The 13627-nt window shown below is 42.2% G+C and overlaps 1 protein-coding gene across 2 annotated transcripts; it reads right to left on the reverse strand.

Moving 5' to 3' along the window:
• Positions 1–1263: 1263 nt before the first annotated feature.
• Positions 1264–13607, reverse strand: Ssmem1 (serine rich single-pass membrane protein 1). Of its 2 annotated transcripts, none has more exons than XM_034519444.2 (3): positions 10908–12952; positions 7211–7265; positions 1264–5423 (listed from the first exon to the last, which is right to left on the reverse strand). In XM_034519444.2, the coding sequence occupies exons 1-3, from the start codon at positions 11088–11090 to the stop codon at positions 4927–4929; spliced, it is 735 nt and encodes a 244-aa protein (XP_034375335.1). In that variant the 5' UTR covers positions 11091–12952; the 3' UTR covers positions 1264–4926. The 2 variants fall into 2 exon arrangements, with proteins under 2 accessions (XP_034375335.1, XP_034375336.1); XM_034519445.2 differs by lacking the exon at positions 10908–12952 and adding an exon at positions 13121–13607 and having other exon boundaries at positions 1267–5423.
• Positions 13608–13627: the final 20 nt, after the last annotated feature.

Consider the following 13627-nt stretch of genomic DNA (forward strand, 5'->3'; position numbering starts at 1 on the left):
ACCAGGAGTGCTGAAGAAAAACAAAACTGTCTATTTGACAGTTCTATTATTTGCACATCTTTGGTACTCTTCTGGGTAGTCGAATTTTTCGAAGAGGAGGAAGTGGAGGAGAAACAAAGTTGTTTCATTTATAAATTAGGCACATTAAGAACTCAATATTTATCTGGGTAGTGGTAGCACTTTAATCCCAGCACTCTAGAGGTAGTAGAGGTAGAGGCAGGCAGATCTGTAAATTCAAGGCCAGCCTGGTCTACAGAGCATATTCCAGGACAGTCAGGGCTACACACACACACACACACACACACACACACACACACACACACACAGAGAGAGAGAGAGAGAGAGAGAGAGAGAGAGAGAGAGAGAGAGCCAGAACACTCTGTTTTGAAAACAAAGCAAAACAATAAAAATAACAATGTACTATAAATACAGGGTACAGGGTTTAGTGTCTGTGGTTGACCATGAACTATGAAGCTATAGATCGGAGGGAAGACTACAAAGGATAGCTGTTTTGGAATCCCGTTTCTAGGCTACACTGGGAGATAAGAGCATTCCTTCCTGGGAGGAAGGGTGGCCCCTTGGATTACTGCAGCTGCCGTCTGATTTTCCAGTGCCACCATCAGGAGCCTCCCTGCCCATTGATGGAGAGGGTGGCTACTCACTCTCTTTCTTAATCAGACCCTCTTTCTCTCAAGTCCTCACTGTTCTAGTCCCTGCTACTCCACACTCACTCCTGCCTTCCACAGCTCCTGCGTCAGCCTTCGTAGGCTTTCTCCCCCTTGTCTGAGCCAAGCCAGGCTTTCCCACTGACGATGAGGCAGGCAGAAGCTTAAAGTTCTTCCCACCAAACAGGTGAGGCCCTCAGCTCCCTTACAACTGCTCCCAGTTTCTAATCTGTTTCTGACTCTTGGCTCTATTTTCCACTGATACTCCTCTAATCTGTATTTGGCGTTTGGTATCCGTTGTACCAAATTTTCACAGTAGAAGCCAGATTTGGTGGCAAAGGTCTTTAATCTCACCACCTGGGAGCCCGTGGTAGGCAGATCTGAGTCTGAAGCCATCCAGGGTTGCACAGTGAGACCCTACTTCAAACAACAATAAAAGCTGAAGAGCTTGCTCAGTGCTCAAGAGCACTCGTTATTCTTGCAGAGGACCTCGGTTCAGTTCCCAGCACTAATATGGTGGCTTACAACCATCCATAACTCCAGTTTCAGGGGATCTGAGGCCCTGTTTGGATCTCTGTGGCCACATAGGTACATGCAGGCAAAGCACTTTTACATGTAAAATAAAATAAATAAATCTTTTAAAAAAAAAAAAAAACAAACCATGGATGGGGCAAGTGATATGGTTCAGAGGGTAAAGTTGCTTGCTGCTAAGCTGACAACCGGAGTTCAATTCCGGAGACCCACATGGTAGGAGAGAACAGATTCCAGCAAATTGTCCTCTGGCCCACATGTATACCATGACCTCTGCTCGTACACATACACACAAACAAACAAATGTACAAAAATAAAATAAAGTGGATAATATATTGTCCTGATGAGGGTTAGCTATGACCCAAACCAGCTCTCTCACCTTTACCAACTGTCTGACCTTGGATACGTTAACTACTCCGTGCCTCAATCTCATCACCGGCCAGGTTGAAAGAATTCCTATCTTGCACGTTTGTAAAGAACAGTTTTCACGGTGTTTACTTGTGCCTAGAATATAGTGAGCATTTTCTAAATGTTTGCAGATAACGCCACCACTTATGTTTTTGTTACTTAGATTTATTTACCCCAAAGCAGGACAGAAAGACAGAGAGAATCATGTGGATGTGAACAGGAAATAGAACCCCTCACCTAAGAGTCTGAAGTCTCAGCCAGATGAGAATTCCGATACAATTAATATTTGCTTAAGGCCTTTCTCCTTTCTACTCTATAAACCTATAATTTTCTAGGAATCTCACTAGAAACCCCACTTATGGTAAAATACATGTCCTGAGCCCCCTGGGCAACCCCAGTGGCTCTGGGTTTTGTCTTTTCAGATCACCATACTTTCTAAGGCATCTCCAGAGTCATCCTTTAATCTCATTTATCAAAAGGAGAGAAAGGGTGGAGGGGGTTTCTTGGCAGCCCTTTGAAATGTAGCTTAGGAACCGCAGTGATAACTGCGGCCATGCTAAGATGAGCTAAGCGCAGCTCTTCTCTGGGAAGCCCATCCCCATGCCCGGGGGGCGGGGGGAAGGGGGCAGAGCTTCCCCCACACGCATTACTTTCCTATTTTTAGTCAACTCTAACTCAGCTTCAGAAATCAGCTTTCTTTCTATTCTTTTCTGAAGTTGAAGGGTCTGCTTTTACCTGAGTCAAGGCCCCAGAAGACTTTAGGGGACTCACTCTTCAGACTGCTTCTGACAGCCGATGAATCATCTCCATCCATGCCACCACTGACAAACCTACTGGCTCCGACTCGAGCCACATCACCCAATCTGGCAAGCAGAGGTTGAGACTGTCCATCTGAAAATCTATGTTCCCCATCTATCTGAAGTACCCTCTTGCATACATGCATCCATTTCCGTCAGAACCTTCTCAGCTTCCTACCGTTCTTTGCCTCTCAGTTCTTGATAAGAATTGTGATATTTAGCTGGGCAGTGGTGGCAGACACCTTTAATCCCAGTACTTGGGAGGCAGAAGCAGGAGGAACTCTGAGTTCTAGGCCAGCCTGGTTTACAGAGCAAGTCCCGGGACAGACAGGCCTATATACAAACCCTGTCTCAAAAAGCCAAAAAAAAAAAAAAAAAAAAAAAGAATTGTGATACTTGGTGCAGTTTTTCCTGAGGTCATTTCTGAAACTTAGCACGAATGAGTCGCCGAACAGAGGCAAGCCTTCCTTCCCTCAAGCCAGCCAGTCAAAGAGGTGACAAGCTTTGACCATAAACATTAGAGAAGACATCATTTATCCCATCCACTTAGGAGAGACTGAAGAAGAGACTGTCATGCTGGCCTGGAGTCCCATGCTGGAAGTGACACTGCCTTTGTGTAAAGGAAATAGAATCCAGCAATGACCAGAGTTTACTGCATTGGTTACACAAGCAATCTCCTAGCTCCCTGATTCGGTTTGGGGCAACTCTCTCCTTAGATGCCCTCCCACCTCTACTGTGTGGTCTTTGTTTTGAGACAGGGGCTTCTGTACACAAGGCTGACCTTGAGCTCCTGGGACTCCTGATCCTCTTGCTGGGATTATACCCATGTGCCTCCACGCGTGGCTCATGCAAGTCCAGGGGATCAAACCCAAAGCCTCACGGATGCTCTGCATGTGCTCTTCCAGGCAGCCCCACCTCTATTTTCTGTTAATGTTCTCATTAGACTCCAACGTAGACTCCTACATTGGTCCCAAAGTCTTTGTTACAATTAGTTAAGGAATCAGCTCTTGCCAAGGTGAATCCTGGGTCCAAAGTCACAGCTGACTGGTCTCTATGCTAGTCCTTTCCTGGCCCCTCATGAAAGCCTTAGTCCTGTCAGGCTACATAATCCACCATAGATGGTAATCAAGTCCTTCTCTAAGACTTACACCCTTGTTTGAACTCTCTCCCCATGACCAGAGTCTATGCCATGTTTTCTTATCCTTGCCAGCCCTCTCTAGGACCTGGACCTTGTTTTCTAACACAGATGGGTTCCTATCATCTGAAAAGTGACCCATAGAATGGCTACCCATCCTTCTTGGCCTTGAGCTCCTCATTGCTAGGGTCCCCATCTCAAATGGAAAATCTAGTGTGCCTTGGTTTCAGCTACTTGTAAAGGCCCTCTCCTATACCAAGCTTCAGGTGGGCTCTTCTGAGTCCTCCTCTTAACTGGGCTTCAACTTTGGTCTTGTTCTGTCTGTGACCTATTGAGCTGTTTTAGCACAAGAAACCTGTGACGTTGATAACGACCACACTTGAGTCCTATCTTCTCAAGAATCATTTTAGAGGCCTGGAGTGGTGCAGCACACCTTCACAGCCAGTACCTAGGATGCTGTGGCAGACAGACCTTTAAGTTTGAGGCCAGCCTGGTCTATATAACAAGTTCTAGACCAGCCTAGAACCTAGTGAGACCTTGTCTCAGGGTTAGGTAAGTTTAGCAGGGATGATCCATTATTCTCTTTCAGAAGTTTCCACCCAATGGTCCTTCCCACCCTTCTCCCCAGATGTACATCACTAATCTTACATCAGGCTCCCACTGGTCTCCTTTATTGGTCTCTATTCTAATAGCATCAAATAAAATTTTTCTTCTAACTTGAGAGTCAGGAAAAAAAAGTTTTAACACTTGCTGTAGTCTTGGGACAACCACCAAGGGCAAGCTGTGGCCCAGCTGCCTTCTGAGTCACATTCCCCTTCTTCCCAATGAACTCTAGAAATAAGATCATATTCCAAATCCTTAAGTTCCTTCTCCTCATCAGCCCTTAGTGGACTCAGCTCTAGTGGAACCACCTCAACTATAAAAACAAAACAAAACAAAAACAAAATAAAAAAACCACCTGGTTCATTTAGTCACCTCATTTGTTTAGTCAGTCAGATAATCAAAACATATGAATAGATTTAAATGGTTTCTCAACATAAATATATTTTCAAAGAGCTTTCATATTTGTATCATAGACATAAACAAAATACATATACTTGGGGTATGGACTATCTGCCCTGGGCTCTTTTGACTTAAAAAACAAAAAAAAAACAAAAAAACAAAAACAAAAGCTCAGGTCTTCTGTATTCCCATGGCGGCAGGAACACATCCTCTGCCCTTGTTTTAAACAATGAATTTGTCTGAAATTTGAAATTTGTCTTGGGTTCCAATTATACTTTTGTCGTTAGTAAAGAGGCTTTATTGTGAATGTCTCCCTCACCTACAACTCTGATTTCCATGTTTTATTCATCTCCTCTTTTTGACTTCAAGTAAGGTAAGGATGCCAAATTCAAAATTTGCTTAATTTTGTGTTGGTACCAGGTGTCAAATTCTCCTCTTGAATCTCTCCCTTGATGGGGGTAGTTACTGAAGCACTTGGTGGGAAGTGGCGAGTCAGCCACTCACTGGTTCTCATGGCTTTGCAGTGGAGACAGGGCCTTTCTCTGACTTCATAGTTTTCTATATCCCTTTGCCTTGGCACTGACTTCCTCCTCCTAATATTGGCAGGTGCCGGATGATGGTCACTTTCACTCTCCTTCCAGGAGGATGCTCCGGAGTTCGATCCCTCACTGTCACATTCAGTGGTATCACTGTCTTGCTGGATCTGATTTACCCGGTGGAACTGGGAATGGCGCCTGGCTCGTCTTTGTTCAAGGTAGGCGCTGACCAAAGCCACCTCGGAGTCAGTTACTGTGGAAAGTTGGTTCTGCTTTGGTTTCTTCATCACTAGTGAAGAGTCCCAGGACCCTTCTCTACTTTGTCGCTTACAGGAAGCTTCTTTGCTTGCTAACCAACAAAACAGATCAACAAGTTAGGCAATAATAGTAATAATAGTCATTAATAGGTTGCTATAGAAAGGTTAGTGAAGCCTGGAGGTGGTGGTAAATGCCCTGTAATCCCAGCACTCTGGGACAAAGAAGCCTAGACAAATAGATCTCTATGAGTTCAAGGCCAGCCTAGTCTAAAAGTTGAGTTCTAGGCCAGGTAGGGTTACAAAGGGAGACCCTATCTTAAATAAATGAACAAATAAATAAGTCATCTGATCCCCCATCACCATCCCATATAGCCAGTCGTTATCAGGGTCTGCAGTGGGGCTGTGGCAGGCAGGAGTAGGGAAGCAAGTTACTGTACCCAGTCTTGAAGGCTGATGACTGTGGGTTCGGGAAGCTGTCAGAACTTTTCTAAATGATGAGGCTATGCCTAATGACCTCACATTACCCAGACAACCTGAGACGCCTGTGGGATCACTAGTGGTCAAATCACTGCCTTTCATACCCACTGGCTAAGGCCAGTAAATGACTGCATTTCTAGTACTGTACCCCATCCCCAAAGGACTGGAGGGGTCACATACATTCTTAATATCACTTTAGGACTTTTGTAACCCCTGAATATGGGTTTACAGATGGGAAAGTCTCCAGAGAAGGACCTTTCTCCCTTTATCTTGAAGTCTCAGTGACTCCAGTGTGTGTATGAGAGTGATTTGGGTAGCTGGAAGCCTCTCTCTTCTCCTCACGCTCTTTTCTATGCTGATGTTGGCTTGTACCAGCTCAAAAATCCTGATAAATTTTTGGAAATTTTGTGAGATGGTTAAACATCATTACTAAACAAATTATACAAATTTACAATTAAATCAATCTACCAAAAAGGTGATAATTACTTAATGCCCATAATTTCCTAATTATCTTACTATGGTTTATTATGCTGTGTGCTCTCAAAGCTGTTTATCTGGGTGCGGGAAGTACTATTTGAGGATGTGTTATTATTGTACATCTGTCTCCAACTCTGTTCCATGACAATATGTTGCCAGCTCAAAACCATTATTGGAGTGAGCATTTACCTAGAAACCAGCAAAAACATCAGGACGTAGTGTATGCTTTCACTGATTGCTTAGGGCTTAGAAAATGATAGAAAATGTGTTTCTAATGTAAATTTAATTGTCATGCCTGCAGCCTAAATTGTGACTAACAACTCAAAATTAGAAAGTATTATTCCAGTGTTCTGAAGTTACAATTCACTTCAACAAAGAAGCTGTATAGACGACCAAGCTGAGTTCCAACTTCCATCTCTGTCATGCTTCTGTCTTATTCCTTAACTTTGAAGACAACATTTATGTTAACACCACACTCACTCAGTAATTTATAATTACGGGATAATCTAGGCAAGGGTTTAGCAAACATCACAAAGAGCACTGTGTGTCAAATCAGTAGTCCACCGAGCACTTAACACAAGGAGTGCTGTGCACGTCTTTATAAACTGTGGGATAGAGATCTTTCACAGCAATACATTTTATAAACATTATGGGCACACACATTTGTCTATTCTCAAAGCTTTGTGAAGGCAAGGGCTGAGACATGACAACAAAGTGGGCCCTATCTGCCAGGGATGTGTAGCTTCTGGGGGTTCTGGGGGGAAGCTGAGCTGTGTACACTCAGGAAGGAAAGGCCATCACGCAATGGCCTTTGCTGGTGTGATGAGGCCTTGGAACCTCTCTGCTTTTCACTTCTGCTACCTGCTCTCCACACTCAGGACACCATCCTCTCTCATAGCCTGACTCCGAGCACCCCGACTCTCACCTTTACTTAGTGAAGCACTGGTCCCACTGTCTTCATCCCTCTTGCTCTCAGACATCTGTTTCAGAAACACAGTAAGATGAACTTGGTCAGCTGCATTGTGTGACCATCTACTTGTTAAGCCATTGCCTAAGGCCCTTCCCTAAGGTCTAACTTTAAACAGCCAACCCTGTTAAATAAGTGCATATTGAGTTCCTGTTATGGTGAACCCACCTCCACTATTAGTTCAGAAGACCATGCTTTGATGGCAGAATCTACCAAAATGTTTCAACCAAGCAAAACTGAGCAAAGACATCGAGAACATTATACTCATGGGGTAATAAAGTTTTTTTTTAATTACCTATATTACAGACCAATTTCATTTAGAAACAGATTGGGGCCCTGGCAAGGGACATATGTAGCTAAGAAACATGTATGAAGCAAAGTCTGGCTTTAAATGGTTAAAATAGTGATTTTAATCCTTTTTTTTTTTTTCAAATTGTCTATAGTTAGGAAATATGATTTGTACAGGTCAAACTTATTTATAGATTAAAGGCCTGAATGTGTTGTTAGTTTTAAAGTTTTAGCTTTTTGAGACAAGGCTTCAAATAGCCCAGCTGGTCTGGAACTAACCACATAGCCAAAATGACCTTGAACCTCTGGATCCTCCTGCCTCCACCTCCCAAGTGCTGACGTTACACATGTATGCCACCTGGCACGTATTTTATAGTTCTAGCAGCAAAATCTAAGGTCCCTTGTTGCTTTTTCTCTGTCTTTAACAGGGTATTTCCTTCCTTGTCTTTTTTTCTTCATTTCAGTAACCATTCTCTGAATATCTTGAGACTGACAGTCTCTTTAAAGATACACTTTTTAAAAAATGTGTTAGAGCTCTGTATATATTTTAACTCTAATATGTACAGAGAGAGTTGTTGAAAGATTGAATGTGTAAACCTAGATGTTAATGGTACTTGGTGATGTGATGTCCATACAATCTGGGGAGTGCCTGTTTCATTTTGTCCATGGTCCTGTAATCTTTTGTTCTGTAGTGTGTACTTTTATAGTTGCAGGGGAAAGGTGTTTATAAAAGCATGTATTAGGTTTATATCATTAGCTTTATAATCACCACAGAGAGCTTCTGCATTGGATGTCAAATCAAAATATAACCACAAAATCAAAAGAAAGATTTTTGCATTAAACTAAGTGGAATCATATAGGTTGTATCTACCACACATTTCATTAACTGTTCTTGTGTGACTTAGTAAGGGAAGTAATGACAGTGGTCCTCTGAGGGCAGGGCAGAAGAGGAGGGCTGTGGTCTCTCTCTCTCTCTCTCTCTCTCTCTCTCTCTCTCTCTCCTCATCAGCTCTGCCATCTCCTCACACCAGTTAACCAGTCAACACCTTCTAAACTCAATTTCCTTTTTTTTTTTTTTAAAGATGTATTTATTTTATGTGAGTTCCCTGTCGCTGTCTTCAGACACAGCAGAAGAGAGCATCGGGTCCCCTTACAGATGGTTGTGAGCCACCATGTGGGTGCTGGGAATTGAACTCAGGACCTCTGGAAGAACAGAGGGTGCTCTTAACCACTGAGCCATCTCTCCAGCCCCCTAAACTCAATTTCTATGTAAGCAAAAATAAGGACTTCAGGTTAATATTGATCCAGCAAAATATAACCAGCACTAGCAGTCTTAGTAGACATTGAACAAGCAGGCTACCTGAACGAAGCAGCTCATATCTGAAAACAAAAGGAGAACACACACATCTGTTTTAGAAAGTGACAGATCTAGAGGTCATCGGCATGTTGCATGTCACAGGATAATGACCGCCTCATTTCCATCGCGCTTACCAATACTTTAAGGTCTGTAAATAGAGGCCCACAGTTTCACAGAGAAAATGAAGAAGTTCAAAGGGGGGGGGGGGCGGGAATTCCATCCTCCTCGACCTGCTCTCCTATGGTTCTCAGATTTCAAATCTGGGACCCTTCAAGAGAAGCAGGCCAACCAACTGTAGCTGCCACAAGGACACAAGGTGAAAGATGAAACCTCTAAGATAATTAAGGTTTTAATCAGTGCTGAATAGATCTAATTCAACATTTCAAACTATGCTTTGAAGTAAACAAATAGTATATCAGGAAATCTGGATCCATTTTCCTCCTGTCACTCTGTCACTAACCACTTGTGTGACATTGGACAAGTCACTTAAATTTCTTGGGCCTTATCAACCAAAAACAAACAAAACAAAGCAAAAAAAACAAAAAACTTGCCTACAGACAGAAGGCTAGATCACATGCTCCCCTATGGCCCTTAAAGCATATCTCCATGACTCCAAATTGCTGATGTAAGCAAGGGAACTAAAGAATAGCTGAATAGCTAGACCTCTTAAACAGTCTTCATGATGAAATTCCAGTGATCAATTCCAATTTTTTTGTTAATTTTCTAAAGTAGCTTTTCTTGCCAGGCCAAATTCAATATACTTAGCTAGGGAGTCTAAAACACATACAAGCTTTCACTATTCTAAGTCTCCTTTTGGCAAAGTACTTACCTTAAGAAGCATTTAGACTTCAGATAAAACTTCTTGGCCAGGAGGTATTAGGGGGAAGAGGCTTTTTTTTTTTTAAATTATTATTATTATAATGGAATCTATCTGGCATTGAAATAACAAACCTTCTTGTGTCTATCCAGAGCTGATGGGGCACTCAGTCTTGCTGACCACTGGCAGCAGTGGGCTGTGGCTGTAATGTTAAATCGTGGTAGGAGCTTGATTAATCACCAGCCCAGTATTAATGGCCAGAAAAGATTCTGTGTCAGCAATTTATAAGAGGTTGGTTGCTCATAATACGTTGAGGGCCACAGCCTTGATGATAAAGTAGACTATGCCATTCCTAAGCTTCTAGCATTTTCTTTTGCTGATCTGTGACTTTAGCTCTGATTAGTTGAGTTCTGTATCTTATTCTATACAGAAAAGATACTGCTACCTTCTCACCCCTCCGAAAATCCTCCCTGTGTTCTATCGATAACATTCACCCCTTTGATTATAGAATTACAAGGCTAGAAGAGAGACTTGAAAATCAGTCATCAGTAGAGAGATTTATCTCAGCATTGCACAAATGAAAAGAATGCAAACAATCTAAACTCTCAACTGCAGAAATTTTATAGTACAAGACAGAAAAATTATGCAATAGCAAGTGCTAGAGAGTGACTATAACATGTGGAAGCATTTACAAAATATCTAAGTTTAAAAGTCAGGATATGAAAATACATAGAAGCTGGACAAAGGTAGCAAAGACAAAAGTAGATGTACTGAGAAAAAGCAGGAAAAGAGTAACCTAGGAGGAGCTTCTCCACAGACTTAACAGTATTTCTCTATAGGAGTAGAGTGGTTTTACTGCTCTTTATCTCTTTCAATAGCTTTAGATTCTCTAGCCTGAGATTGCACCATATTTGTTTGTATTGTTTTTCAAGACAGGGTTTCTTTATGTAACCCTGGCTGTCCTGGAACTCACTTTGTAGACCAGGCTAGACCTCAAACTCAGAGAGACTGGCCTGCCTCTGCCTTGCCAGTGCTGGGATCAAAGGCGTGCACCACCAACACGCCTAGGGATTGTATCACTTAGTCAACAAAATAAAAACCTTTTTTTTTTTTTTAAATACATCAAACTACAGACAATGTAGTTAATGAAAAACCCCATAAAGTTATTATTTACATCGGAAAGGGTTCCCTACCCAGACAGAAGCCCGAGAGAAGAACATGAGGATCAGTATGATGATGAAATACCAAAGCAGGAAACTTCCTATTGTCCCGCAAGAGTCATCTTTCCGGCACTCGGCATCCTGACTGGGAATGGGAAAACTGAGAGGTATGGGAGGAGGATCCACCTCCCAAAATAAAGACAAAAGGTCTCCCATGATAGCTTCTTGCTTAAAAAATAAAACATGCTCAAAGGGATGAAGGTGACTGGGAACAATTTCCTCCCATGACCTATGACAACTTCCCTGGCAACCAATTATGACATATACTTGAGCAACTGTTGCAGAGACTGTTACATGTTCTTAGATGTCTCCGATGGGCAGATTTATCTAAAGACCTTTAGAAGAGTTGATGGTGTTTCTCGATATACTTTCTTCTGTGTCCTTTGTTGAAAAGTACATATCCTTTATTGTCATCTCTTTAAGTGTTCAAGATTTTGGTTTTCATCAGTCTCTCTCTCTCTCTTTTTTTTTTTTTTTTTTTTTTTTTTTTTTTTTTTTACTGTGTATCATACCATTGTAAATTAACACACACAGTTCTAGTGCATTACAGACCACACTGTAAATTAACACACACAGTTCTAGTGCATTACAGGCCACACTGTAAATTAACACACACAGTTCTAGTGCATTACAGGCCACACTGAGTGTTCCTTAAAATTCAGTGTTGACTCCTTCAGTCCCATCTTGTACTTGGAGATAAAACCAGAAAAGAGTATCAAAGAGGGAGCAAGATGGCTCGTAGGTAAAGGCATATGACGCCAAGACTTGCGACCTGCATTCGGTCTCTGGGACCACGCGGCGGAAGCGGACTATTGACTCCACACTCTCGCTGTGACACATGTGCAGCCACACATAGGCACACTCACACATGAAATCAATAAATGTCTCTTCAGAAAATTTCCCAAGAGGTAAATGTAGGTTCAATCAGGTCATCAGGGTGGAGCCTTAATCTTACTAGTAGCCTCAAAGAAGAGGGAAGGACACCAAGAATTTACCAACACAGGGGAAAGGCCATCAAAGAGCATAAGATGGAGCTATGGACAAGCCAACACCACCTGTCTCTGAAGAAACCAGCCCTGCTGACATCTTGGTCTTAGACTCCATCTTCCCCAACTGTGTGTGGGAACAAAATCTGTTTTGGGTTTTTTTTGTTTGTTTGTTTGTTTTTGTTTTGTTTTGTTTTTTTTTGTACTGCCTAATTTTTATTTTGAAGGAGGCACCATGTGTTCTGGGATATTTGGTTATAATAACTCTAATAATACATAATGGCAACTATCTATCGACTTTAGTCTGGCAAATATTTTTTAAGCCCAGAATAAATACACAATAGCTTATGGGTTACATTAAGAGGAGAGAGAGATTAATCCCAGCACTTGGGAGGCAGAGGCAGGTGGATTTCTGAGTTTGAGGCCAGTCTGGTCTACAGAGTGAGTTCCAGGACAGCCAGGGCTACACAGAGAAACCCTGTCTTGAAAAACAAAAACAAAACAAAACAAACAAACAAACAAACAAAAAAAAGAGCAGAGAGAGAGAGAGAGAGAGAGTGCCCTGTTCAGAACTACATCAAAGTTATAGTTTCTTTTCAGATAGACTGACATGTGGAGAAATGAGAAGCTGACATTTTAGTTTTGAGTGTCCAGTGACAGAATTGAACCTGTTCTCTCTGAACAGCTGTGGAGTTATTTCATTTCTAACATAAACATGATAAAAACAAAAGCTCTCTAAAAAGCTCATTAGCTCTAAGAGCGTACAATAACCTACTAGTTTTCATATTCAAGACCACAATGAAACTTCATTTTCTTCTGATTAACCTTGCTATTTAGTTACATTTTTGAGACAGTCTCATTATGGCTAGCTAGCCTTGGAACTCCAGAGGCACACGCCTCTGCCTCCCGAGTGCTGGGATTAAAGGCATGTACCACTATGCCTGGCTGGCACACTTCTCTGTAGGAATGAATCCCCAGGCACTGGCTACGCTGGCCATTAGTTGGGCCAGTGTTGCCACTCCCAAGAAAGCTCTTGCAGGGTTGGATGTGCCTCCTTGGGCCTGTTTCCACCTGTAGGACACATAGCTCTTTAGAGCAAAAACCAGGAAGCCAACCCCTGTCCCCTGCCTCACAGTCCACATCTGACACAGTGGTGCACTGTAAGAACTTGCACTAGCTACTAAGTAAAACCAAACTCACCTCCCTGGTGACTCTTTTCTCAATTCTTTCAAAGAACATGCAGGGCAAGGTGGGGTTTTTTGTTTTGTTTTGAACCTCAAAACCACCAACTTCAATGGAACGTTCCAGTTTTTCTTCCTACTGCTGCATCCTCATTAGGTGGATATTTGAGAATTGACATTGGGTCAGACCAATTGAGGGAAAAACATTTCAAAAGAGGAAAAATGCTTTGTCACTGCTGATTGTGTCTAACACATCAGGCATGCTTGTATCCTACCAATTAGCCATCCGCCTAAATATAATCTGCTTACAAATGTGAGCCCGTAAGGGTCCTATTTTAAATAAAGCAACAATTAATAATATTTAAAATTCAGCTTGTTACAGTCATTACTTTTTACTAAGGGTTCAGAATCTGGTCTGAATTTTGCAGCTCAGCCTTTTCCCTGTAGCTAAGTAGGAGCCACAAATCCGAGGGCGTTTCCCTGGCAACGATCGCGGCTCTAGTCCTTCTGTCCCACCCCCTCCTTC

The sequence above is a fragment of the Arvicanthis niloticus genome, chromosome 15 (genome assembly GCF_011762505.2).
Source record: "Arvicanthis niloticus isolate mArvNil1 chromosome 15, mArvNil1.pat.X, whole genome shotgun sequence".
NCBI lineage: Eukaryota > Metazoa > Chordata > Mammalia > Rodentia > Muridae > Arvicanthis > Arvicanthis niloticus.

Bases quoted from the DNA above. Each gene is read 5' to 3' on its own strand.
- Ssmem1 (XM_034519444.2), bottom strand. From the start codon at position 11,090: ATGGGAGACCTTTTGTCTTTATTTTGGGAGGTGGATCCTCCTCCCATA. The intron at 7,266-10,907 runs GTAGGGAACCCT...TTTCTGAAACAG, and splicing joins TCTCTCGGGCTTCTGTCTGG to ATGTCTGAGAGCAAGAGGGA. The intron at 5,424-7,210 runs GTGAGAGTCGGG...TTTGTTGGTTAG, and splicing joins CAGTGCTTCACTAAGTAAAG to CAAGCAAAGAAGCTTCCTGT.